The sequence below is a fragment of the Moschus berezovskii genome, chromosome 3, assembly GCF_049115385.1.
Source record: "Moschus berezovskii isolate FMDL1 chromosome 3, NW_MosBer_1.0, whole genome shotgun sequence".
NCBI classification, from domain to species: Eukaryota; Metazoa; Chordata; class Mammalia; order Artiodactyla; family Moschidae; genus Moschus; species Moschus berezovskii.
In genome coordinates, this window is record NC_142462.1 from 95,229,442 (window position 1) to 95,256,822 (window position 27,381).

The window sequence follows — 27,381 nt, forward strand, 5'->3', positions numbered from 1 at the left end:
CTCGCACCGGCGCCTGGTTTCTGTAGTTTCCACGTGGAGAACTGCCAGCAAGTTCAAGCTTGTTGGGGAGGGACTAAAACTACACTTCCCACAAGGGCGCGGGGGCGGGGTCCAGTCGGTTTACGTCATTGATTCAGCCAGCCAATGACTGCCCCGGGCGGCGGTGAGGCAAGCGCCGTCAGGCGCCAAAGTCCTTTTTTTTTTTCTTTTTTTTTTTTCCGCCGGAGCCGAGCGGGCGCTGCTAGCGGAGGCGCCATATTGGAAGGGACAAAACTCCGGCGACAGCGAGTGACACAAATAAACCCCTGGACCCACTCGCTCCCTCAGCTCTAAGGGCCGCGATGTTGTACCTAGAGGACTATCTGGAAAGTGAGTGGGCGGCGCTGGCTGGCCCGTCCGGGGTACCTGCGGGCGGGTGAGGGCGGGAGTAGACCGGCTGGCGGGATGGCAGGAGGGAGGGGGAGGCGGGGGATGTTTCTTTCTCACGGTAACTGGCAGCCTCGTTGTGGGTTGTGGGCTCTCTCGACCCCCCCTCGACGCACGCACTCACGCAGTGACGTAAGCGCGTACTTTCGCCGTTGGCCCCGCCCCTCTGACGGACTCTTCCTTTGACAGTGATTGAGCAGCTTCCAATGGACCTGAGGGACCGCTTCACAGAGATGCGCGAGATGGACCTGCAGGTGCAGAGTAAGTCGGCGCGTTTGCCCTTGTTCGCTGCGCGCGTTCAGTGACAGACTTACGTGCCATCGACGTCAGCGGCTCTGGTGTTTGGCTCTGCTCCGGCTCATTCGCTAGTACAGAAGGAGTTGTCAAAAAGAACTGGCAATGCCAAATCTTGCCTCTTCTGTCTACACACTACTTTTCTCCTGACTTTTACAAGAGAAGGTGGCATTAGAGCATGTATGCGCCTTTCTCAAATTTGGGACTTTGCAATAAAAGTTTCTGTACTTTCTTTGAGAATGTAGAATACGATATAGTGCACATCGGCATAAATGTTGCGAAGATTTTGACTTGAGACTTTATGTGTAGAACATAGATTTCAGCATTTATATTTTTGTTAAAGTTCATGCTAGGCAAAATTCAAGAGCAGACAACACATAGAAGCACAGGTTATATGTAGTTCTTTAGAGACCGTGGTGATCTTGGAATGTCCCATTTGAAAAGTTACACGATAAAGGATGCATTCTCAATTGTCAAACAGTATGATAGTTTATCAGTCAAAATGAGAAAGGAAATAAAATTTTACAGTAAAGCTTTTTGTCTGCTGTAGCAAAATTTTTTATTTTTCTTTTGGTTATAGCTTGGTAGTCTGGATACTTTTTCCCTAAAATAACCTTGCTGTTGCACAGAGCAGTATTTAGTTTATATGATCATGTTTTTGATTTAGAGAGGGTAGAGAATAACATGTTTAGAGGTAACATGGTAAATACAAGGCAAAATTTTGAAACACGAAAACATTGCCCAATACCCTTGTAGCCCCTCATGCTCTGAAAGAACCTCACACACCTTACCCCTTTGTGAAATGAGTATAATATAGCCGATCCAGCTGTCTTGTAGAGATATTATATTAAAAATTAAGAATGTGAAATGAATTATGTGATATGTAATTAAAATGTATAATCCAGTGTACTTTGTTGGCTGTGTGTCACTCCTTTGGTTTGGAGAAGTGTAAGTACTCCTTAACTGTTTAAGGGCTATTCCTGCAGAAGACATTTCTTGATCCCATGTGTTCTGGCTGTATTTAGACAATACATAGAATTAAGAGTGAGGTAAATTTCTTGTGCTGACAGATTTTCTTAGAAAAGTATGATTAGGAGAAGATCTGGGTTTTGGGGTGTGATAAGGAGGAAAGGAGTATCACGGAAAGCAGTCAGAGAACAGAATGTTCCACAGTGGGAATCTTGAGGTAGCTAAGAACCTGTCCTCCTACTTCTCTACCACCGCTGCACACACTTCCATACCCATTGATCATGACTATTCTTTTCTCAGCCTCCTGTTGGTTTTATGTGGTACATAATACAAGGTGATACATCATGGAAGTCACCTTCTGTTCACATTATAGTGTAGAAGTCTGAATTCTGTATTTCTTCACCTTGCTCACAAAACTCGTTTTAACTTTAATTGGGATGCTAAATATTTGCTAAAGTAGTGTTTTCTACAGGATGGAGAGTAGTCATCAGATAGATCTGAGTTCATTTTAGGGCTTTACAGACTTAATTCATTGGCCTTGACCACATTACCACTTCTGAGGGATTTTTATTGTCTTGAGGATTAAAAGAAATACACATAAATTAGAATGTTTAGTACCTGATACAAAGTGGGCATTCAATAAAGGGTAGTTGTTATTTTGTACTTTGTATCACATATGTTAAGTTCTCTAACAATTTCGACTTGATTATATAAATCAGAGGTTTTTTTAAACTTGCCTTTTTCACAATAACTAGAATTGTCTAAAATTAGTAGGTATTATGAATTAACAAAAGATACCTCTTTATAAGGTAAGAGATGCACTATTATGCACTGCAGATCTCCCAAACAATATAGTAAAAAGTTTTCCTCAGTTTTCACAGTAACAAAATCCCTTTTATTTTTCCTCTTTTAGCATAGAAATGACTGTTCTTAGCATACATTTCAGAAAAAACTTACCTCAGATAAATAATATTGTATATGTGGTGCTTAATCGTATATAGCAAAAGGTTAAAACCTTTTTATCACATTTTCTTATTGAAAGAAAAGTGAGGATTATCTAGTAGTGCTTTCAATAAGAAATTGTGTTTGGGCATATCTGCCTGACTTACTACCGTTAGTTTGTGACCCCAAGCCTGTGCTAGTCAACTATGGGATGGAATCTATCTACATTTGCTGACTACTTTGACTATCGGAAACAGTTTCGAAGTAACAAAAATAAATTTTCACTAGGGGGAAATTATAACTTTTACTAAGGTAATTAGTAAATTATATATATATTACATTTATAAATATAATTATAAAGTATACTAATTAGAGTATATATAGTATATTTATATTATAGTATAATATGTTTATATTATATAAAGTATATTTATATTATTACAACATGACATATTTAAATTATAGACCAAGTAAAAGAATGTATGTGATCAGATATTTTACAAAATAAATTCCAAAAATAAATTGTCAGTAGGGACAGTTATAACTTTTATTTACTAAGATAATTAAGATATATTTATTTATTTTATTAGAATGTGACATATTTAAGTTACAGACCAAGTAAAAGAGTATATGTAGTCAGATATTTTCATATCACATCTTTCTTCACATCAAAGCATGTATATTCAGTATATGAGTTTGGTCATCTAAATATGAAATGTTTTTATTATGTCCTAGATGCAATGGATCAGCTAGAACAAAGAGTCAGTGAATTCTTCATGAATGCAAAGAAAAATAAGCCAGAGTGGCGAGAAGAACAAATGGCATCCATCAAAAAGGTGTGTTCAACACTCTGGATGATTTATCTGTAAATACTGGAACCCTCTGAGGAAGATAGGGGATTCTCAGGAGGCGCGATGGTAAAGAATCCACCTGCCAGTGCAGGAGACCTAAGAGACTTGGATTTCATCCCTAGGTCAGGAAGATCCCCTGCAATAGGAAATGGCAACCTGCTCCAGTATTCTAGCCTGAAAACTTTCTTGGACAGAGGAGCCTGGAAGGCTACAGTCCATGGGGTCACAAAAGACTGAACATGACTTTCAGCAGTTGAAAATTGGACATGACTGAGCAACTGAGCACAGCACAGCTGAGGAGGATATTTTAATATTGAATAGTTTGGGGGATTGGAGAAGGAAATGGCAACCCACTCCAATATTCTTGCCTGGAGAATCCCAGAGACGGCGGAGTCTGGTGGGCTACTGTCTATGGGGTCGCACAGAGTCGGATACGACTGAAGTGACTTAGCAGCAGTTTGGGGGATATCAAAATGAGGGAAAGTTATCAATAGCTCTTTAGAATTTTAACATGGCTTACAAAATTAAAAATGATTCATTACATTTTAGAGCTTCGGGTAATAGGAACTTTTAAACATTGAAGCATTTTCCTAATTTAGAAAAGTATTTCAATAATCAGTAACTAATTAGAGTTACAAAACCATTTAAAAAGTACATTTTTTTCTTTTAATTTGTTTTGTTCTAGTTACAGGGAATTAAAGTTCCCTTGTCTTAAGATCTATTGGGTCGGCCAAAAAGCTCATTCAGCTCATAAAATGTTATGGAAAAACTCGAATGACCTTTTTGACCAACTCAATATAGTATCTTCCAATTTGGGCAACAGACTGGGATGAAAATTAGCAACCTTGAAGCATATTTCATATATTGCTAAGTACCTACGTTGGTGGAATCATAGGAGAACAGAATCCTGACAAGTTTTGTAGTACTTAGAGCTCCCTTCCGGATTAGAATGGGTAGCAGCTCTCCCCTCAAGGTTTGCTTTAAAGATATGATCTAGTTAATTTGGGGACATATTGGAAGGACGATTTACAAGCCCTGGGTTTGGTCATGACCCTGCAGTTTGACTTTGTGACGTGGGACATGTCCTTTAATATCTCTGAGTAATAATGGCTCCTTTACCCCTAACCTTCATAGAATTGTTCAAGAATCAACTGAGAAAGAAATTTGGAAACTACTTGTGTTATTTATTTTACCACTTGGAGGGAATATTATTTCTCTTAGGAACAAAAACTTGAGAATCTTTTATAGAATTAACCCTGACTTGCAGGATACCTGGAGGCCCAAGTGTGTGTGAGTGTAGACATCACACATATACATCCTAAAGTCATTCATCATCCCTTTTTCCTACCAGGTTTTCGGTGTAGCACAGCTAGGATATACCCTAAAAACTCTTGACACTTCATGGAAATTCATAGAATTTTAGAAAAAATAGTTTGCTTTATACTGGGGAGAATTGATACCTAGCTTAAAATGAGAGTTACAGAACAACTGGAAACAATAGGCGTGCAGGTCAGAAGCCTTTCAGTAGTTGCTTATAATGAGTTTTAAAAATGGAGAGCTTAAATACTCTTTACAAATTAGATGAATCCTAAATAACATTTATTTTTAAAGAAAAAGAATTACTCATTGGCTCACATAACTTTTACTAGTATAGGTAGACTTAGATAGTGTTTGTTTGTTATCTCTTTTCTAGGAATTCTGAACATCTTCCTTTAATCCTTGGTTGTTGTCTAAAATTTCTAATCCTATCCCATCCCCACCCTATCCCTAACTAGGTTTTTATGGCTCATGTATAATGTGTGTTCCTGAGTGCTTCATCACTCAGTCATGTCTGACTCTTTGCAACCCCATGGACTGTAGTCCACCAGGTTCCTCTGTCCATGGGATTCTCCAGGCAAGAATGCTGGAGTAGATAACCATTCTCTTTTCCCGGGGATCATTCCAACACAAGGATTGAACCTGGGACTCCCTCATTGCAGGTTGATTCTTTACCATCTGAGCCACCAGGGAAGCCCTGTAATGACTGACAGTGATAACAAGCCATGATAATGAAAATGCAGTTATAGGTCCTGGATACACAGATTTTTAAATTATTAATTTGTTCCTGAAACATGAATGTTTTTATTCAGGATTACTATAAAGCTTTGGAAGATGCAGACGAGAAGGTTCAGTTGGCCAACCAGATATATGACTTGGTAAGTAAAAATTAATAGCCATAACTATTTGAATTATGGACTATGTTTTAAATGGTGTTGATGTAAATGTAATAGGAAGGACAGACTAAACTGCATTACTGCTGTTTTGATCGCATTTAACTTCAGAGTTCACTGTCCACTTTTTGCTTTCTTTGTGGAAGAGAGAGAGTCCACAGTCAGTAAGTTAAGAACCTTACATTTATCCATATGGTGCTGGAGAAGAATCTTGAGAGTCCCTTGGACTGCAAGGATATCCAACCAGTCCATTCTAAAGGAGATCAATCCTGGGTGTTCATTGGAAGGACTGATGCTAAAGCTGAAACTCCAATACTTTGGCCACCTCATGCGACGAGTTGACTCACTGGAAAAGACTCTGATGCTGGGAAGGATTGGGGGTGGAAGGAGAAGGGGAGGACAGAAAATGAGATGGCTGGATTGCATCCCCGACTCGATGGACATGAGTTTGAGTGAACTCCGGGAGTTGGTGATGGACAGGGAGGCCTGGCGTGCTGTGATTCATGGGGTCGCAAAGAGACACGACTGAGCGACTGAACTGAACTGAACTGATGTCAGTGTAAGATTGTAGCTGATGTTAGGCTTTTTTTGTATTAAAAATCGGTGTTTAACTTTATTTTACTAATTTTTATCTTCATAAGGTAGTGTGTTTACTTGCCTGATAAATCATCTTGAGATTGTTTCTATGGCAGAACACAGCTAAGGGGATTGTGCTAACAGTTCTTGGTAGTCTGATTAAAATGAAAAAGGGACTTATTAGAATGATCTTCAGTAGATAGTACTCAACAACTGGCACAGGTGGCAAAACTGGGAAATACAAGATTAAATAAACTTAAAGTTTTTTTTTTCTTTTTTTAACAGTAGCAGCAGCACTTCTTAACGATTGAAATCACAAGAAGATAGATATATGCAATATTTCTCAGGTTGTTATAATTATTGTCTTTTTTTTTTTTTTTTAACGTACAGCATCTCCCAAAGTTTATGTTTTAGGAAATGCTCCTTTTTGTTTCTGCCTCAAAGCATGTTAAAGCTGGAGACAAATGCTCCCTTTTGATTTGCTTTAGCATATTGATTCATATCTTATTTTTGTAGTCTTGTCAGGGTACAGGTTTTTATTGAATGGGTACATGTTAATATAGGTGTCATTGGTGAGCAAGACACAGATAAAAGGTACATACCCCATATGCTATGCATTGTGAATGCTATACTAAACTAGAAAATATATGTTGTGTAAAACCACAGAAAATGGTTAATTGCTTTTATATAGTGAAAATATTTTAATGGCTATAAAGACCTAGGCTCTTTTGTTCGTACAGTTACTCTAAAAACAGTTTCATAAAAGATGCTGCCTAAAGACAGGTGGAGAAGGCAATGGCATCCCACTCTGGTACTCTTGCCTGGAAAATCCCATGGATGGAGGAGCCTGGTAGGCTGCAGTCCATGGGGTCGCTAAGAGTCAACACGACTGAGCGACTTCACTTTCACTGTTCACTTTCATGCATTGGAGAAGGAAATGGCAACCCACTCCAGGGTTCTTGCCTGGAGAATCCCAGGGACGGGGGAGCCTGGTGGGCTGCCGTCTATGGCGTCGCACAGAGTCGAACACGACAGAAGCGACTTAGCAGCAGCAGCAGCAAAGAAGACAGGTAGAGTGGGCTGGTGGCTTGATTTATGGTGAAATGAAACCCAAATAAAGTTCTTAATTGTTTTGGTCTTGAATTAAGTCTATAAACATAGAGAAAGACATTTATATTTGAATACAAGGCTAATTTGTTTAGTGTCTCTTCCTCACATATAGTGACTAGTTGTCAATCTTTGTTTAGAAACTACCTGCTTTTTAAATCATGTAGCTCTTTGGTTCTAATCTTTCGTTTCTATTTTATTTTACTACTTTTACACCTTTATTAAAAGTGTTTCATGCGTTTAGAAAAAGTATATATAACAAACATATGCTTTTTAAATGTGTGTGTGTATCTGTCTCTTGTTTACAAACTGCACTGTTCATCGACTCTGTACTTGGGGTAATGGAGTTTTATTTAGGTACTGTGGAGGAATGAAGTGTAAATGTTATAAATGCTCCTGACATCAAGGTGTTGGGAAGACATGCCCACAGTAAAATGGAGAGCCTGTTACAGAAACACGTTAACAAATAAAGATGAATACATTTGGATATTAAGGGGATCTGGTAAAGATTGAACTAAATTAAGCAGAGTTACTCTTGTCTTCTTAGAGGGTATGAGATGAGTTTTGAACAGAATTTATTTAGAGCCTCAGGCACCTGGATTCAGCATAGTATTGAGGGGAAAGCATTTCACGCAGGGTCATGGAAAAACATAGAATGAAAATAAAAATTAGGAGTTTTATGAGGGAGATGGATTATTTAGGCTAGAGACTGAAGTAATAAAAAGTGATGTAACAAAGTGAATGCAATGTAATGAATGTGTTAAAAACCAAAGACTCGTAATGGACTCATGCAGATGTGAATTCAGCCACTTCACTGAGAGCAGGGATTTGGAAAAGTGATATAATCTTGGAACTTCAGTTTCCTTATCTGTAAAATCACAGTATTGATTTGTGCCTTCCAGGAAGATTGGATCAATCGCTCTCTGGCTCTCTTTCTTTCTTTCAACAGTGAGAGATAGAAATAAAGAGACAAATATAAGGTACATCGGTGTACATATATACATATATCTACGTCTGTCTCTGTGTCTCTTACCTACATCTCTCTACACACACACACACACCCACACCCACCCACCTCATGTTTGGCAGATAGTAGACCCTCACTCTTTAATAAACTCACTTCATCTCATTTCTCTAACAAGTTTTCAACTTTCTTGAAGCCACTGCATCCCTTTCAGCTATGCCAAGTTAAACCTGCCCCCCCCCCCCGCCGCCATTCCCTCATGATTTATTTCTAAGACTGCCTTTTGCTGTTTCTCTACTCTTTCCTGTCTCTGTCCCTTCCCTCCCCTTTCCTTTCTTTTACCCCACACTTCTCCTTGCGTCTCATTAAATACTCATTGCTATTCCAGGTGACCATGATATCCTTATTATATAATCCATCCTTCTTGAGATTTTATGTGGATTCATCATCCTCCCACCTTCATGTCCTTTCTCAGTCTCCTTGGGTATCGCTCAGAGTAGTTGGTGTTCGAAAGGGTTCCGTCCTTGACCTATATTGCTTGTTACTCGATTCTCTTGTAGAGGTAATTTCCTCTCATCTTCATCCCCAGCTCCAGAGGCTGATGAGACCGAACGCCACCTGGTAAAGCATTGTTCTGTCAAATGCCAGTTTTCCTCTCCTCCCTACTCCCCACTCCCCACCCAAGCTGAGAAACATTTTTCCATTACTTTTCCACGTGAACAATTATCCCATAATTGTTCTTCAAGTTCAAACATCTCTGACTCTATTCATCTTATCTGAGAATTACTAGGCCCTGGAAGTCATTGTATTAAGCGTTAACTCTTAGCTTCTTGTTTTACTTCTCTCACTAACATCATTTCTCATGAACAAATAATTGTTAAAATGTTAAAAATCAATTATGCACCCTCATTAAATTCCTTTTGCATTTAACATATGGAAGGTTAGAGTGCTCTGTGCTGCAGAGGTGGATGGACAGGATATAGTGTAAGTGTCAAAATATAATAATTTTTATTTATCGATCCTTTACCAAATAAACAGTGGTACTTCTGTCTGTACAGGTCTACATAGTGGGAGAGTATAACTTTCACTCGTTCAGCAAATACTCATAGATCTCCAGATATGAGTGGTCACTGGTGCAGAATGGGCAGTAATGATATAGTTGGGAAAAGAATAGGGCAAACTATTAAAGATTATTGGAGACTTCGCTAAGTGCTATGAAGGAAATAAACATTGTAGAAAGGGGGAAAGAGTGAATAACCAGGGAAGGCTATGAAGAGTCTGCTTATCAGGATAAGCATAGTCCTGAGGAGGTGACCTCTGAGGTAATACTTGGAAGGTGAGGAAGAGCCAGCTATGTGACAAGCTTAAGGAAGAACATTTCAAGCAGGTGATGGACCGAGTGCAGTGTCTTAGGTGGAAAAGGGTCTGACAGATTAAACCAGGAAAGAGGCCAGTTTGGTTGGTGTGTCATGAAAAAGAAGAAGAGTAGTATGAGAGGGACATGCAGAACCCAACACTTGCAGGGCTTAAAAGCCAGTAGAGCAGTGTTCTTAGTTTCAGAGCAGCGGGAGGCCAGTGAAGGATTTTAAACTGAGGCATGGAATACTCTTTATAGAGAAGATTGTTTGTATGGCTTTGCCTAAGCATATTATTATTATGACAGTGTAAAGTAAGCAGGTATTATTTTTACAGATTTTAAGATACAACATTTGAGTATAAATAATTGTGTTTGATTTTGCCTCTCAATGTTTTCTATAGCAGAGTATTGTATTCTTTTTCATTAAAATAGTTTATTTACTTTTAAAACTGGTAGTAAATTTTTTTATTCCTGTGACCAGCACTGTACTACCTCATTTATTAAGGAAAAACAAAAGAGACCACATAAATATACACAAACGAAGAAATTTTGAAATTAGATGTTTATTGAAACAAACGAAGACTTTAAGTAGGCTTAGTGAAATTTGACTAACAGATCAAAAAAAAAGCTATCTTATTAAAATAATTTCCTTCTAGAATCCTGATACTCATAGTCATTAAACACTTTTTTGTGTTCCTCAGCCAGATGTCACTGTCATAGGCTGTATTAGATTACAATACCTAATAAAGGTGATTTATATATGCTGTGATAAAGCTTGAGCTTTTTGTGAATGCCTGAATGGTTTTAGCAGCCTCTTACATTGCTAAATACCCTTGAACTTGCTCCTTTTTTATATCCTGGTTTATTCCTCAGATGATTATATTTCAGGCCCACATTTTACCTATAAATTTGAGAATTCCTCATCTGATACTCTAATTAAGGAAATATATTATGTGAGCTTGGCCTTTTGATTTGTCTCCTATCCTTATTGTGTTTTAGGATAATGATTAGATGTAGTTTATGTGCTAAAGCCTTAAGTATTTGATTCACCCTAAAGATGGATCAAATTTTTATCCAGTTTAAATATAATTCAGAATGTGAAGAATCATTGTCATGAAAGATCATCAGAGAAATAATTTGCCATCATTTCCTTTCTTCTGCAGTTTACCCTCCTTATTCAGTTACTCGATCTCTTCATGAATAGAAATTTATCTCTTATTGCCATGGTTTTCAGCTTAGAACATTGTAGACTGAGTGCTCATTGGGAAAGGGCAACTCAACATCTAACTTTTCAGAATTTGTCAGTGTTGGAAGCCATAAAATCATGGAAAAACTTTTAAGAAGCTATATTTAGTTCAGTTTGAGTCCATCAGGTGACACATTTTGAAATTTGAATATTGGAAAACTGGGAGAGACAAGAAAGAAAGGCTAAAGGATTACAGCTCTATCCAAAAATAATTAAAGGCTGAGGATTTATTTGTTTCATTCAGAGGCTAAGTGTGACTTAAATGTTTGTGTGATCTTAAATATGTTGAAAAATAATCTTGACAGAATTTCCTTTGTCTCTGAAAAGGTCAGAAGGATAGTACATTTAAAGAGGTTATGCTTTGGGGTTGTAAGATATGATTTAGGATTGTAGAATAAGGAAACGTCTGTGGCTAGCGTTTATTGACATTAACTGGAGAACAAATCAATAATTAGGCTTTGTGGTCAGCCTTGTGTTAGAAACCTATGGTTAATGGAAAGTTTCTCAATTGGCTTAGTACCCTGTTTACTACTGTGAATCAATCTTAGCCGTCTTATAGGGTCAGGTGGAGGGATGGAATAACTTAAGATTCTTGATTTGCCTCATACCTGTGGGGCTACTATGGTGATCAGCCGGGATTGGTGCTTTACCTGTTCAGAGTCATGTGTGGGGTTGGCCACAATGTTTGGATTTTTCCAAATGGTGATATAGGAAAACCTGAAACGAACTTTTTGACCAATAGGTAGTAATAGCTTTCAGTCAGGTTCAGTTCAGCCCTTGCTATGACTGTTTAATACTGTTTTAAATATTCTGGTGCTTTATAGCTAAAGTTAAATCTTGTGATCTGCTTCCTTTCCAGCTTCAAATTTGATTTAGTACAGCAATGGTGAATTGAATAAAAAGAATTCTCATCGTCTGATAATTGCTTATAATAGTAATCAGTTCATAATCTTTTTTAATCTACCAGGAGGTAGGACTGATTGGAAGCTATCTTCAAAACTCCCCACCACGGTGTGGTTGAGGCTTTTCTGTCTTTATTTATTTTAATTATGAATTTGGTTTTTTGAATTATTAATTCTTTGGGTCCCATTGCTTTTTCTGAGCTATCTAATATTGGGAATTCCATCATTATTTCCATATTTTCAGGTATAATAAACCTTATTAGTACTGTCTTTAATATAATTAAGTGGCTCTTAAATGAAGAGATGGAATGGGTTAGGGAGGTATGTGTCATTTCTTCGTTTCACCCCAACCCCACCCTCCCAGCTGAAATTCTAACACTTGTCTTCTGTACTGTCTACACCTATGCAGGCATCACCTCTATTCTGTCTACACCTGTGACAAAAATGATTTTTGTCTTTGTGTCTCTATACATTCTTTAGTTCTTTAATTATTAGTCCTTTCTTCCATCTATTTGAAGACAATCTTCACTAACTTATTCATAGCTCCTTTATGCTTACAAGATCCCAATATTATGTTTTTTCTTTATGTGTGACTTCTAACCCTTTGTTTTCTTTTTGTTACATCTAGGAGACTTTATTTATTTGTTTATACCGTTATGTTAAAAATCGTATGTAAATCGTGATTTGTCAGTTAAGTGTTAATTCCTGTGAAGGCAGGGATTCTTTCAATTCTTCAGGTATTGTCCATTTACCCAGTGCCATGCACACAATAGGAACTCAATATTTATTAGTAATATAGTTGTAGGTAAGAAAGGTGGTGGAGTATTTTCATTGCATTAAGCAGACTTGGAATTTAAGCATGAGTATTTTTTCTGATTTCCCTTGAGATTAAATTTTGACAATGTAAGAGATATTCTTGAATAAGAGGTCTGTGTTCACACTTTATTATTGAAAGGGCGATTCTATTAAAGGATGCTCAGTTACCTGTAGGTTCTTTGAATAGGAACATGTGTCTACAATATATGACCCTATAGGATTTTAAATATTATAATTACAGCTTCTACCAAGCTCTGAAAAATAACGTGTGTGTGAAGATGGAAGGAAAATTGGGCTTTGAATTATTGAAAAGTCACAAACCAGCATTCCAATGATTGCTGTTAATATACAAGATATAAATAATAAGATAATATTTTTATGTTTTTTCGATTTGAATTATATATTACTTTCAGTTAAGAAATTGGCTCCTGCATATGGAAATTGAAAAGGCAATGTTAGGTATAAACAGTGAAGCATAATTTATTACAAACAGATCAGAGTTAAGTCTTGTTTCCGTAATGCATTAACTATTGAATTTGCAGGTGTTGCTTAACCTTTCTGAGCCTAGTTTCTTCACTTATGAAATGGAGACAGTAATAGCCTACCTTAAAAGATTTGAGCAAGGACTAGAAAACATAGTCCTTTTAATGCACCAAACACATTTCCTGGCATCTAACAGTCACAGATTGTCTTTTGGTACTTTTCTTCCCTACCCCCTCACTTAGATACACATTATTTCATTGAAAGTCTTACTTAATTTTTTTGCCCTCTGATGTATTGGAGACATTTTGATATTTGTAAGAAAGTTACTCTTAATTATGACAGTGGTTAAGAGGGACAATAGAATTTGGAAAAAGGTATTGCTAATAATATGACATGAATATTTTTCAAGACTTTTTTTTTTTTGGTTTGACTTCAAAGCAGTAAATTTGAAAAAGTATCGAGATATTTAATATTAAGCTTAAAAAAGTACATGAAGACTTGTTGCTAGTTTGAGGTATTATAAAATTCTCGGAAGTCAGTCCAGAGATCTCTAGGTGAATGAGAATATACAATTTTGCCACCTTAACCAAGTGCCACAGTATTTCAATAAAACCATTTTGACCAAGCTTTTTGTGGATTGGAGCTTTCTGGCTAAAAACCCCTTTTGTTTCAACTCTTTACATAAATGTTTACAAGTATAATGGTATGCTTTCCTGCCTTAGAGAAATGTATGTGTAAAGTATAGGAGGCTCTTTGTTTGTAGACTGAGGATCTTTCATTCCTTACTGTAAGTAACAGTTACTGTGGTCTGGCAATGTGGATGGTCTTGTTATAAGGAGGAGGAGATTAGGCTGAAAGTAATCCCAAGGCATATATGAAAAGTTTCCTGTGCCACCCACCCCTCATCTTTGCTTATGTTTCATAGCCTACTTCCTCCAAATATTTTCTGACAAATTGCAATTCTGGTTTCTTAAAATGTATTCAGGGAGACTTGGGAGGTATTTAGCCTAGCAACCTCATTTTATAGAATAAAAACCTGTAGTGTAGGTTAATTGACTTGCTCAAGGATCCAAAGCCGATGCACTAAAAGAAGTAAAGATTTAGGCTTCCTTATTAAACTGACACTTTAATAGTGTCCCAAATTGTGGTGGTTATCTTTGATCTTCTTTGAAACAGGTAGATCGACACTTGAGAAAGCTGGATCAGGAACTGGCTAAATTTAAAATGGAGCTGGAAGCTGATAATGCTGGGATTACAGAGATATTAGAGAGGCGTAAGTAAAATTTATAATTTTCCATCACCATTGGATAAGACGTGCACATCACCGAGGAGACACTGGCTCCACAGAGACTTCTCAGATCCTGCTCCTTGGGGGACAGAGGCACTTGGTGGGATCACTTGGTCCCCAGCAGTTGGACTGTTTGGACTTGATTTCCTGCTATAATTTACTCTTATCATTCTTAGGGTTTAACTCAGGAGATTTCCCCAAAATGGAGACATGAGCTCTGTTTCTTGAACGAATTTAGCTCTTCAGCCTAAATAGACAGTGTCCATAAAAGCAGATGGTGCCATGGTAAGCCCTGAGTAGGCACTCACTAAATGTTAGTTGAATCAAGTCAGTATTATGGCTGATTTCTAGTATAATTTAAGTAAAGGTTCAGGCATCTCTTTTCTTGGTGCATTTCAGTAGCAAGAACATATACCTGTTTTTCCACATGGATGAAAGGTTTCTTTAGAGTGTTAGGTTACCTATATCTCTATTCATGTACTCTCTACAGGTCAGCTAGGGCAGCAACCAGACATGAATCCATCTTGGTACAATAGTTGCATTTTTGTATTCAAAAATAGGTCCATCACTTTAGATGATTATCTAATTTATTTGTAATACTTTCATTCCAGGGGAATCCTATCTGAGGATGATAAGTATCTTGAGACAAAATAAAATGTTTTATTTTCTTGAAATGCTGATAATAGCTGTGAGTAGCAATAAATCTATGCCTATTCAGGACCTCAGGGAGGTTAATGAATCATCCTCTGTAAGGACACAAACATGAAAGTCATCAGATCAAGTTATGAAAACTGCTCCACCCTGTGCCCTGCCATAATTTCATCTCAAGGGACCAAGATAAACTGAGGACATTTCTTTATAAGTATTTTAAAGCTTGGAGGTAGAGATTCTATGCATCACTTTTCACAAGCAAAATCCCTAACTTCTTTTAGAAGTCTTTACATTCATATATCATTTTAACGATCAAAGAATTTTCTTTCCTATAGTAATGTCCCATCGCCTGATACTTTAGGATCTCCCATTAAAAGGTCTTCAACTTAGTTAACACTAGGTTGAGTTTTTCAGGTCTCATCAGTAATGAAATTATAACATCCATTCATCTACTTATGTGATACTAAATGTGGTGAATTCCTTAACCAGACAGTAGCATGCCTTGACCCATTTTGTACTTAAAGGTGAATATTTAAAAATGCATTACTTACTGTTTAGAAAGAGGATGAGATTGGCGCAGGGTAAAATCGACAGTGATGACCCTCTAACGTGTTTGACTAAAATGGTAAAGGCATAGACATCAGAGCTTGCTGGTCCACTGCTGGTTAAGGGTCCACAGTCCTATAGTTGATTGATGTGTAAAGTTCTGTGGTGACATCTCATGGCAGTGTATCTCTGTGCTTCTCTCTCTTTTTTTTTTTAGGATCTCTGGAATTAGACACTCCTTCACAGCCCGTGAACAATCACCATGCTCACTCACATACTCCAGTGGAGAGTAAGTTTGATTTAGGAGAGCTAAAATCTTAAAAACAATTAAAAATTAATTGTATCATCTATATATTTTCTTTCATTAGCTCTGCACAACTGATTGAGAAACAGATATCCTCACCTTTCTTTTATCTTGTGAGATGCAGTTTTTCATTGCAACTCCTGGCAGATTTATCTTCTTCATTTGGGAAGAGCATATTTGATTTGGGAACAGGTAGTCTGTTTTCCCTGAAGGAAATGGCAACCCACTCCAGTATTCTTGCCTGGAGAATCCCAGGGACAGGGGAGCCTGGTGGGCTGCCATCTATGGGGTTGCACAGAGTTGGACACGACTGAAGCGACTTAGCAGCAGCAGCAGCAGCAGTCTGTTTTTCCTCGCATTCAAAGGAAGAATGTGTGGTACTAACAGCAGTGTATACTCTCTCTAGATACAAATAACCTGATTCTCTCTAGGGAGTGTTCTTTTTCATCCTTTCTCAAGTGCTTATCCTACTGTTGGCATATAATAAAGTCTCAAATGGTTGAGTTACTGAGTAAGTGAGTGGTTTAGTCAGATGCTAGCTGACTAGATTGACTGTATTGATGCCTTTTTCTGACAAATCAGTTTAATATGAAAGGTTGATTGAAAAATATTTTAAATTGTAGGTAATGTTTTGAAAAAAAAATTCTCTCGTGTTATATATGAAACCACTATGCATCATGGCTTACTTCACTGCTTTGCTGCTGAAGCTTTTTAAATGTCTGAGCAGTCAGGTGTTAATAAGACATGTGGCACAGAGTTCTGTTTCTCTTGTCTTCTCAGAAAACATAATGTTGTTTTGGTTTATAATCAGATGAATGTATTAGGCCTTGCCCATAGTTCTCTAAAATTTAAAAACACATGAATTCTTTATTTATATTCAGAAAGGAAATATAATCCAACTTCTCACCATGCGACAACAGATCATTTACCTGAAAAGAAGTTTAAATCTGAAGCTCTTTTATCTACCCTAACATCAGATGCCTCTAAGGAAAATACACTAGGTAAGTTTATTATCTTAAATGTGATTGTTTTCTTTTTTGGTTTTTATTAAAATAAAAGGGAATGACAGCATTTAAGCTTAATTATACAGATTCTTTACCTGGTTAGAGTCTACCATAGGAAGAAAGAAGAAAAAAATGTGACATGAAATTTTAAATTTAATGATTATGTCTGTGCTGAGAAATAATATACTTTAAGCTCACTAACATTTTGTTCTGTCTAACCATTTTCATTCCTTCTTTAATTCTACACAGGTTGTCGAAATAATAATTCTACGGCCGCTTCCAACAACGCTTACAATGTGAATTCCTCCCAACCTCTGGCATCCTATAATATTGGCTCCTTATCTTCAGGAACTGGTGCAGGGGCAATTACCATGGCAGCAGCTCAAGCAGTTCAAGCTACAGTTCAGGTAAAAAAGAAAAGGTTTGGAAACAGAATGTTAAGTTTTGTCTGAATCCTTGGCAGACTCTAGTAGAAATAACTTGATGTGAACAAAAAGAGTTTTCTTGCATTGTATAGTTTCATTTTTAATCCTAGTTTTATGATAGCTGATGTTTAAAGAAATAAATATGCAGAAATTTGATAGTGAAAAGTAAAAAATAGATTCATACAATCTTGTGCAGATCGCTTCTCACAGTAATTGCTCAGGACACTCATTTTCCTGACTATAAGTCACAACTCCTACTGGGGGACAATACTTTATTCTTTCTTCCAGTTCCAGGGCTTTCTCTGTAGCCTTGGAACTTAGGTTGCCTTGAGTTTGTTCACTTCTGTGCTGGCTATCTATATTCCAAATTAAGTTGCCCATCCTGTAGTTACCTTGTAACTAGGTAAAAACTGATCCTAAATCTTTATGTAAAATAACTTAAATTACAATGATGAGCATAATGGTTTAAAACAAAATAATATTAGGTAAGCCAAAATAATGCTGTAGATAGTAAGACAAAAGAAAATATGCATATTTATATGTATTAATAATATCGATGACTGCCTTTTTTAAGATGAAAGAGGGACGAAGGACATCAAGTTTAAAGGCCAGTTATGAAGCATTTAAGAATAATGACTTTCAGCTGGGAAAAGAGTTTTCCATGCCCCGGGAAGCAGCTGGCTATTCATCATCGTCAGCGCTCATGACTACATTAACACAGAACGCCAGCTCATCAACAGCCGACTCAAGGAGTGGGAGAAAGAGCAAGTAAGTTTTATTGTTATAGTAGCTCATACCTTTTCTTGTCTGGGAAATCCCATGGATGGAGGAGCCTGGTGGGATGCAGTCCATGGGGTTGCTAAGACTCGGACACGACTGAGCGACTTCACTTTCACTTTTCATACATTGGAGAAGGAAATGGCAACCCACTCCAGTGTTCTTGCCTGGAGAATCCCAGGGATGGGGGAGCCTGGTGGGCTGCCGTCTATGGGATCGCAAAGAGTCGGACACGACTGATGCGACTTAGCAGCAGCAGCAGCAGCAGTTCATACCTTTACTGAGTGTGCAGACTACCTAGCATCCAGTTGGGCTTCCGTGTAGTAAACAGAGGCAGCTTCCCAAATGACTCAGTGGTAAAGAATCCACCTGCCAAACAGGAGATCTGGATTCAATCCCTGAGTCGGGAGGAAGATCCCCTGGAGTTGTAAATGGCAACCCACTCCAGTATTCTTGCCTGGGAAATCCCATGGACAGAAGAGCCTGGCAGACTACAGCCCATGGAGTCACAAAGAGTAAGGCATGACTCAGCACACAGACACAGATACACAAACACACACACACGTGCATATAGGTATATAATGGGTCAGGATGAACTCTGGGGAGGTGGGAAGACATGACACTTACTTCATGCTGACTTACTTTGAAAGAAGTAAAGTCCTTAAAAAGTTCTAAGAAACCTTAAATTTTTCTAAAGTCTTAAACTGGGGTTATTAATAGATGACCTCGAATTACTTTCTTTTGTTCATTAAGATAAAGCATTTAATGAAACCTTTTCTAACTTATAACCCCTTATTTGTCATGTATTTTCTTGTCTTCATTTTAATTAAGAGCAAATTGTCTTAGTCCTTGGTATTGTGTCTCCTAAATTGAAGTTATGAAAATATCCCTGATTTTGTAGATACGAGTCTTAGGATGATTATATGAACTCATCCATGTGAAAGGGGCTTCGCAGGTGGCACTAGTGGTAAAGAAGCTGCCTGCCAGTGCACGAGACATAAGAGACATGGGTTCAATCTCTGGTTCCAGAAGATGCCCTGGAGGAGGGCATGGCAGTCCACTCCAGTATTCTTGCCTGGAGAATCCCGTGGACAGAGAGGAGCCTGGCAGGCTACAGTCCATAGGGTCATAACGAATCAGACACGACTGAAGCGACTTAGCACACATGAAAACTTAATAGCATTTGGCACCATCTTTCCAAAGTACCTGCATGTGTTAGGTGTTCATACATAATGAAAGTTAAATTGCTAGTCCAAAAGAATTATATCATAATTGTATCAATTTATTTTTAAATATATTTTCTGTCAGTAAATATTGTATTTTCTGCGTTTCTGTGCTTCCTGTGGATGAATCTCTAAAAGAATGATCAATGTAGAATTACCACAAAAGTGCTAAATATCTTAAAGTTTCATTTAGTGACCCATATTTATTACAACTGCTGATGATAAAGTTTCATATTTTTAAAACTTATTAGCATATGTATAAGTAAATTTCTTGTGAATTTTAACACACTCTGCTTCATGTTCTACACAGGTGAGTATTCCCATATCAGTTGATGGTTATCATTTTCATCAAATGCTTACGTGTATTTGTATTTTTGATTCTGATCAAGAGTATTTAGTTTGCTTAAAAATACAAAGAATTTCTGTACAGAAGCCATAACTAATATTAATTCTTAAAAGTATTGCCTACTCTTTAAATCAGTGGTAAGAAGTAACAGATTAAAAGTTTATTCTAAAAACTTTGAAATATTTTAAAAGAATTTCCTTTGAATATTTTTGTTTTCCAGAAAACAAGAAAATCTGAAACAAAAAAAAACAAAAATAAGCTATTATGAAAAATGTTGCTCTTTTTGCTCTAAACAGTTGTGCTTTTAAATCCATTTATCAGATGGCTTGAGGGTTAAAGAGTATTTTGTATATTTACTGTTATTTCATTTCATGCCATTAATTAGAAGTTACTCTCAATTAAGTTCTTCTGGATGCTGAACAAATAAAACTGATACTGCTTTTTCAGAAACAACAACAAGTCTTCAAGCCAACAGTCATCATCTTCTTCCTCCTCTTCTTCCTTATCGTCATGTTCTTCATCATCAACAGTTGTACAGGAAATTTCCCAACAAACAACAGTAGTACCAGAATCTGATTCCAACAGTCAGGTTGATTGGACTTACGACCCAAATGAACCACGATACTGCATTTGTAATCAGGTAAAAGTCTGATATGTCTATAGAAGCATAATCTGAATGAAATAGGAAAAGAGCTGTTTAATTTTTTTTAGTGTTCTTTTTACTCCAGTAAAATACCTTTGGTTTTTTATCATATCCTCCTCCTGCTTCTGATAAAAAGACATGTTCGTGATGACTGCAAAACCATCCCAAAAAGACCATTGTAAACTGTCTTCTGGGATGCTTGGTGGAAATGATGAATGAGATTTCAATGAATACTGTGTTGCACTCTTTCTGATTCTTTTCATTTTGTGCTCTTCGGAGTGCTAATATTTTCTGTCAGAGTATAGAACCACTTAATATATTGCACAGTGGAAGTCTTTTCCTTTGCATATCTAGAAATAGATAAATACCAAAAAAGGAAAGCCAGGGAAATCCTTACATCTTTAATTACAGGAGGTTGTTCTACTTTATGAGGAAATAAATAAGGCTGAATATTAAACAAAATCTTTAAAATACATTTACCTACTATGTGAGAGATCCATCTTACATCTTGTCCTTGTGAGTTAGTATCCACATATTCTCCAGCTAGTGATGAAAAGCAAAAAGAAGAATGAGAAATGACATGTAATAAACAGATAATTTAGAAGTTTCAATGAAATGGACTATTGACTGCAAAAATATATATGACCTAACATGACCCAAGTAAAAGTAAAAAAAAAAAAACAAAAAACTATGTAGATAACCAAGAGAGAAACTTAAAATCTTTATTAAAGGAACCACTCAAAAAATTGACTCCTTTGTCAAGGTAGTTTATAGAACAAGTTTTTATAGACTTTCAAAGAGCGTGTAATTTCTGTGTTATCCTGCTATACAACCCTGCCCCCAAAAATCTTCAGGAAAAAAAACGGTAAACTGTATAAAGCTACATGCCCTGTTTCTTAATTCAGTTGTATATTCTGTGTATTTCCCTCTATTTTCTTTACAGTATCATAAAAATTATTTGAATTTAGGTGCTTATTATATAGTCATAATAAAAATATTTAATTTTCTTTTAACTAGGTGTCCTATGGTGAGATGGTGGGCTGTGATAACCAAGATGTAAGTATTAAATTTTTCTACTTAGGAATGAAAAAACAGATCTCACATTATTATTACTGGAATGTATATTTTTTGTTTAGTGTGTCTCTCAGTCTAAGGAAACAGATTTGCAGTTATGTTAATTATATTAAGGCTGGAGTATTCCTCCCCCAAATAAGATAGTGTCCCTTAATGTGTTCCCTATTTTAACTTTTTTAAAGCTAATTTTATGGTTTTATGTGCAGATTACATTTCTCAAAAGGCATCAGGTTGTATGAAAATTAGAAATACCCTTTTCCCCTTTTGCCAAAGAATTCTGTGTTTGCTAGGATTTGGTTCTCTTATCACAATGAAGAATTGGAACTTTAGAACAATACTTTCAGGAAAAATGATGCAAAGGTGAGGGCTCTGATGTGGGTTATTGTCCTCCCATTGGTGTATATTTCCTGCTGTTCTCTGCAGGTGTCAACCAGTAAGAGCCAATTCTGACATTGAAAAATAAGGATTGGAAGAAAAGAATTCCTGTTTATTTTCCCTGAAGCTTATTTTGGGTTAGAGATATGTTTTTCTTGAATGCTGAGAATATTTTTGTGTAGTAATTTCCACTCCCTTCTTACTGTCACACTACTTAGCTCCCTTTTGTCCATCTTTTCCTCCAGAGAAATGACAGAAGTCTGAATTCTAAAGGACTAATCAATAATGTCAGGATCCGAAGGTTGATAATAAGAGTTTAAAATTTTTAAAACAATTTGAAGATTGATCAGGGTTGACACACAGAAGTGTGTACTTCCCTGACCTGCCAGGCTGCCCATAACATGGTTCACATGGAAAAGGCTCTCCTTCCACCTCCCTGTGTAGACCCGCTTGTAGGCTGCTCATGATGACTGCAAAACCGTCCTAAGAAGACACTGTAAACTCTTCTGGGATGCTTGGTGGAAAAGATGAATGAGATTTCTATGAATACTGTGTCACACTCTTTCTGATCCCTCTCATTTTGTGCTCTTTGGAGTGCTAAGATTTTCTGTCGGAGTATAGAACCACTTAATATATTGCACAGTAGAATTCTTTTCCTCTGCATATCTAGAAATAGATAAATGCCAAAAAGGAAAGCCAGGAAAATCCTTACATCTTTAATTACAGGTAGGTTGTTCTACTTTATGAGGAAATAAGTAAGGCTGAATATTAAACAAAATCTTTAAAATATACTTACCTGCTATGTGAGAGACCCATCTTACTTCTTGTCCTTGTGAGTTGGTATCCACACACTCTCCAGTTTAACAAAAATTAATGATTTGTGTTCATTATTTTAAGATTATGGGAGTAGATTACGTGAAGCTCAGAGTTAACAAAGGTGCATTACTTTTTGTGTCTCCATTTCCTCATCTCTGAACCCTACCAGTTGGACCAAATGATCTATAAAACCATCTCCTAGATGTCTTAGTTCTATTTCCGTCAATCTAAGTATGAATAGTTAATCTGCTGGGCGGGCATGTTTGAACATACTTCCTAATCTTTTACTAAAAGCTGCTTGACGTTTTTGCATTCTAGTGCCCCATAGAATGGTTCCATTATGGATGTGTTGGATTGACAGAAGCCCCCAAAGGAAAATGGTACTGTCCACAGTGCACCGCTGCCATGAAGAGGAGAGGCAGTCGGCACAAATAAGGGAGGCCATTTCGTTTGTGGAAGGAAAAAGCTTCAACATTTTATATAGGACTTTAAAAAAGAAGAAGCAGTGCATTTTCAGGCAACCACTTAAAGGATTTACATAGACAATCCTGTAAGATCTTGAACTTAAATTTTATGGGTTGTATTTTAATAATGTAAGTAAATTATTTATGCGCTCCTGGTGTGCTCCAGATATTATTCCAGTTAGCCTTGGATTATTTCAGTGGCCAACGTATGCAGACATTTGTACTCCTCAACCATTTTCTCCAAGTAATGGGCATTCTATAATGTAGACTTCAAAGAATTCCAACGATGAAGATTTTAAGAAAAGTATTTTATATTCAACAGGTATGTTCTGCTGCATGTACTGTACTCCAGAGCTGTTATGTAACACTGTATATAAATGGTTGCAAAAAAAAAAAGTGCTTCTAAAAAGATAATGGTTTTTTAAATGCCTTTATAATCTTGTTTCTTTGTGAAACTGAATTCAGCGGGCTGAAGGAAATGGTTCATGTGATAAAGTGGGCTGATGTCCTCTAGAGTACCTGGGTACATAAACAGAAACTCCTGTAGGTAAAAACGAATCTGGGCCATTAGTCTTTATATGTTTCTGCATCCAGACAGAGTGCAGTTCATGAGGGTGGGGGTGGGAGGGCAGAGGGGAAAGGGTGTTAAAGTGATAACATTTTTATACCAAATGTGTTTATTTTTTTGTGCAAGTAATCCTTAAAATTGGAATTGTATTAGGTGTTAAAATAAAGTTTTTAAAAAATTACTTGTATTTATACTTTACACATTTAATAATGAAAATTTCTTAATTCCAACCAACTTCCAATTTTCATAGTCTCAAAAGGACAGAGGCCAAGGACACAGAATGCTGAGTAATCTGTTATGTCTTTAATAATGCTTGGAATTTGTGATACAGAAATAAGGAAAAGACATTTTTATGTAAATTTGAAATGCAAATGTATTTTTCTAGAGGATCTCCCTGGCTTTTCCTTCAGTCTAAGGGACATGAAAGAAGTCTAATTACACCAGACTAAAGAAGTAATGATTATAGTTGTTTTGACTTGAGGCACTGTGGCCAAACTGAAGTAGAGAAACCCCTTGGATTGGAGCTTAAAATTCAGTTCTCTTCGTGCTTTTACCACATGTTGGTATGCCAGTTAATTCACTTCTTTAATCACTCTGGCCCTTATTAAACCAGGGTGATGCCAGCTTCAGGATGTCTGTAAGCAGTCCTGAAAGTTTTATTCTATAGGTGCTATTTAAACTAGAAATTTTGCATAGTGGAAGTTTTATTTAAGGTATAATATTGAGTCTGGTTGGTAGAAAAATCCTTAAAACTTTAGAAATACTTATTATGTCATATTTCTTTTATATTGAAATGTACTGGGCCCATCAGATTTATGTTTTAATCAAAACCACTAATGAGCCTCTTAGAACTTATATAGAAAACTGTAAAATCTATGCAATGCTACCCCAGAAGGGTATGGATTAGATAGGGGATTTTCAAGGTCTCTTCCAGCTTCGAGATTCCACAGTTCTGAGCTGCTGCAGTCTAATTTTATAACTGGACAGCCCATAAAACAAAGTTAGGTTCATTTGTGGGTACTCATGATTTCATGATACTCAGTATTTTCATGGAGATTTTATAAACCCTAAAGAAATAATATATAATGTAGTATTCACTTAGCTTATTAGCATGTTGCCTGGGGATGCTCAGTGGTATTGTTTAATCTTATACATAATGAGTTTTCTAAACTCACTGTTTTATAGGAATTGGTTCAAGGAAAAAGCCTTATGTACAGCCTTATTTTAAGAGAAAGTTCTTGTCAGAGTCAGGAACATCCCTGTTTCCAGCTGCTATAGCTAGTCCCTTTCAGTGTGTGAATTCCACTACTTAACCAAATCACTCAGAAAAACATTTTGACAAATTTAAGCTCAAACGTTGAATATTTTGAAGCGTGTATAAAGAAGTAAACCAAAATTTTGTGCAATTATTTAGTAATGGGTGGAACCTGTTAATATATGAGATCTATATAATGGGCCAAACATGGAACTACCTCATCAAAAAAAATGTGGCCAACTATTAATAATTCTTTGTGACATTTACATCAAGGGGTATATGAGCATTTTGGGTATTATACACATTCAAAATCTTTGTTGTACAAAACTCGTGTAACAGTTGGTGGCATAAGAAAAATCCGAATGTGGGTTCACAGTTTATAGGTGGTGAAAATTGAGGCCTTACTGCTGTGGAGTGTATATTAAAATGTTCATGGTGACACATTTGAAGCAATAAATGGCTTAATGAAATGCCTAAACGAAGCTGAGTGTTTGATAAACATACAATCATTCTTTTTTAGGGCAGTTCATTTTTTTACTCTTTTATCCTTCAAAGCAAAATCTAAAATATTTTAGATTTTTAACCATCTTTGTTTTGTGCCCTTTGTCCTTAGACCTCAGCAATAGTCTTCTTGACGTAATGAATTATTTTAGACTTAGAGAAACAAATGTCTAATATACCGTAAGAGGTAAGATTCTCTTTGAATGTGTAGACGTTGCAGTGTTTGCCTTCAACTTTCACATTAAAAAAAAAAATCTTTCAACAGAAGGGTTTTAAGAGAAAAAAGAATATCCTCAAAAATGTTCATTTTTATAATCAAACGTTAAGCATTTAGATGTTGAGATTACACAGATGAAGGCATTTGTGTGTGTGAGTGTGTGTGGGTGGTGAGTGGAAGAAGTGGGAAGGGTGGATGTGTTAATCAGTAATTGCTGTAGTTTGGTAAGTGCGATTAATGGACGTACTCATTGTTCTAGGAACACTGAGAAATTTAACTTAAGAGCTATTTAAATAAATGATGCCCAAAAACAGATGGTTTTCCAAGCAGGTGAAATGGTTTTAGAGTCATGTACATTCTGGGAATTTAAAAGTCATCTGAAATGAGTAGATGTGGTATAGGGAAATGCGCTGTCAGAGGAGGAACCTAGAAAGCTGAGTCAAAGTCTATTCATGAGCCATGAATTCATGAGAGTCTGTTCACTGTGCCATGCAATTGTTTGTCAGTGGGAGTAGTGATAGCATTTACGTATTGTCAGTTGAATACTTTCTGATTATTTACGTTTAAATCATGACACTTTTCTTACTGAGATTATAAGCTAGAGATGACAAAATTAAGACTAAGTCTTCCAAATGGCTGTAAAATTCTAAATTTAAGGTGAATCTTTTCTCCCAATTTTTGAAGCTACAAATCAGAATTGCTCATCAAGAATTTTAGATTTCCCTATTTAGTTGGTAAAATCTAAATTATTAAAACAGATTATAATTTCTGACCCGGATCTTAATATTTCATGTTTTGATTTAGCTACACGGAAAAAGTTTAAAGTGATTTAATGATGAAATGACTTCAGAATTGTTTTATCTTTAATTGAAGTTTGGTACAAGAGAGATACCCTCTTCTGGCCATTTCCATTTTAAAGTAGTCAGTCATGTATGCCTGTAAGTCAGTATTTTAACTTAATAAATAACTTTGGTAACATTATTAGAAGTCTAGACATATTAAAATGTTTATTTGAAAGAAATTTAATAATTAATAAATTTGTCAGAGCCTTTTACTTTTATCACTCCTGGCAAAGGAGACTGGAAAGAGAACATTATTAGACTTCTAGGTGGTCCAGTGGTTAAGACTGGGCTCCCAATGCAGAGGGCCTGGGTTCCATACCCGGTGGGGGAACTAAAAGCCATCATGCCACCCGGTGTGACCAAAAAAATATATATATATGCATAATCATTTTTCTGCAGCTCATTATCAATTCAGAAGCAATGTGGGAAGTGAGCTGAAGGAATGTGTATAGTGTGTGTGTAGCTTATTCTCACTTCTACTGGACTGTTAATGACTTAAGAGTAATTTTTCACAGGAAGGTGTATACTTGCTAGTCTTTAATGATGAACTATTTTAAAGCATCCGTAAGTTTAATATTGCTTGTAGGAAAAAACAGTTACTATATTTTAATTATTTTTGCACCGTTAAACCTACTCTAGTAGAGGGAGCTTCCATGCTAATATATTAAAATAAGAACAATTATAATTGGTACTAGGTAACTTTAAAAAGCTATCTAGGTTAAATGGAATACAAGGGACCAGGCTGAAATATTTCTAAATAACCCTGTATGTAAATATGAGTCAGTCCTTTAGAATGGTTTTGCTAATCTTATAACTATCCTAATAGAAGCTTTTAATGTGACCTCCCTAGTATGTGCCACTAGAATTTATCGATTTTTTATTTGTATCCTTGATGAATTTGTATATTTATCTTTAATAT

At 36.5% G+C, this 27,381-nt stretch overlaps 1 protein-coding gene across 1 annotated transcript; it reads left to right on the forward strand.

Moving 5' to 3' along the window:
• The first annotated feature begins 208 nt into the window (after positions 1-208).
• On the forward strand, positions 209-25,394 carry ING3 (inhibitor of growth family member 3). Its single transcript, XM_055421175.2, has 12 exons — positions 209-369; positions 616-687; positions 3,367-3,467; positions 5,612-5,677; positions 14,320-14,416; positions 15,846-15,917; positions 16,814-16,933; positions 17,186-17,343; positions 17,936-18,129; positions 20,155-20,347; positions 21,368-21,406; positions 22,934-25,394. The coding sequence occupies exons 1-12, from the start codon at positions 342-344 to the stop codon at positions 23,048-23,050; spliced, it is 1,257 nt and encodes a 418-aa protein (XP_055277150.1). The 5' UTR covers positions 209-341; the 3' UTR covers positions 23,051-25,394.
• Positions 25,395-27,381: the final 1,987 nt, after the last annotated feature.

Bases quoted from the DNA above. Each gene is read 5' to 3' on its own strand.
- ING3 (XM_055421175.2), top strand. From the start codon at position 342: ATGTTGTACCTAGAGGACTATCTGGAAA. The intron at 5,678-14,319 runs GTAAGTAAAAAT...TCTTTGAAACAG, and splicing joins CCAACCAGATATATGACTTG to GTAGATCGACACTTGAGAAA. The intron at 20,348-21,367 runs GTAAAAGTCTGA...TCTTTTAACTAG, and splicing joins GATACTGCATTTGTAATCAG to GTGTCCTATGGTGAGATGGT.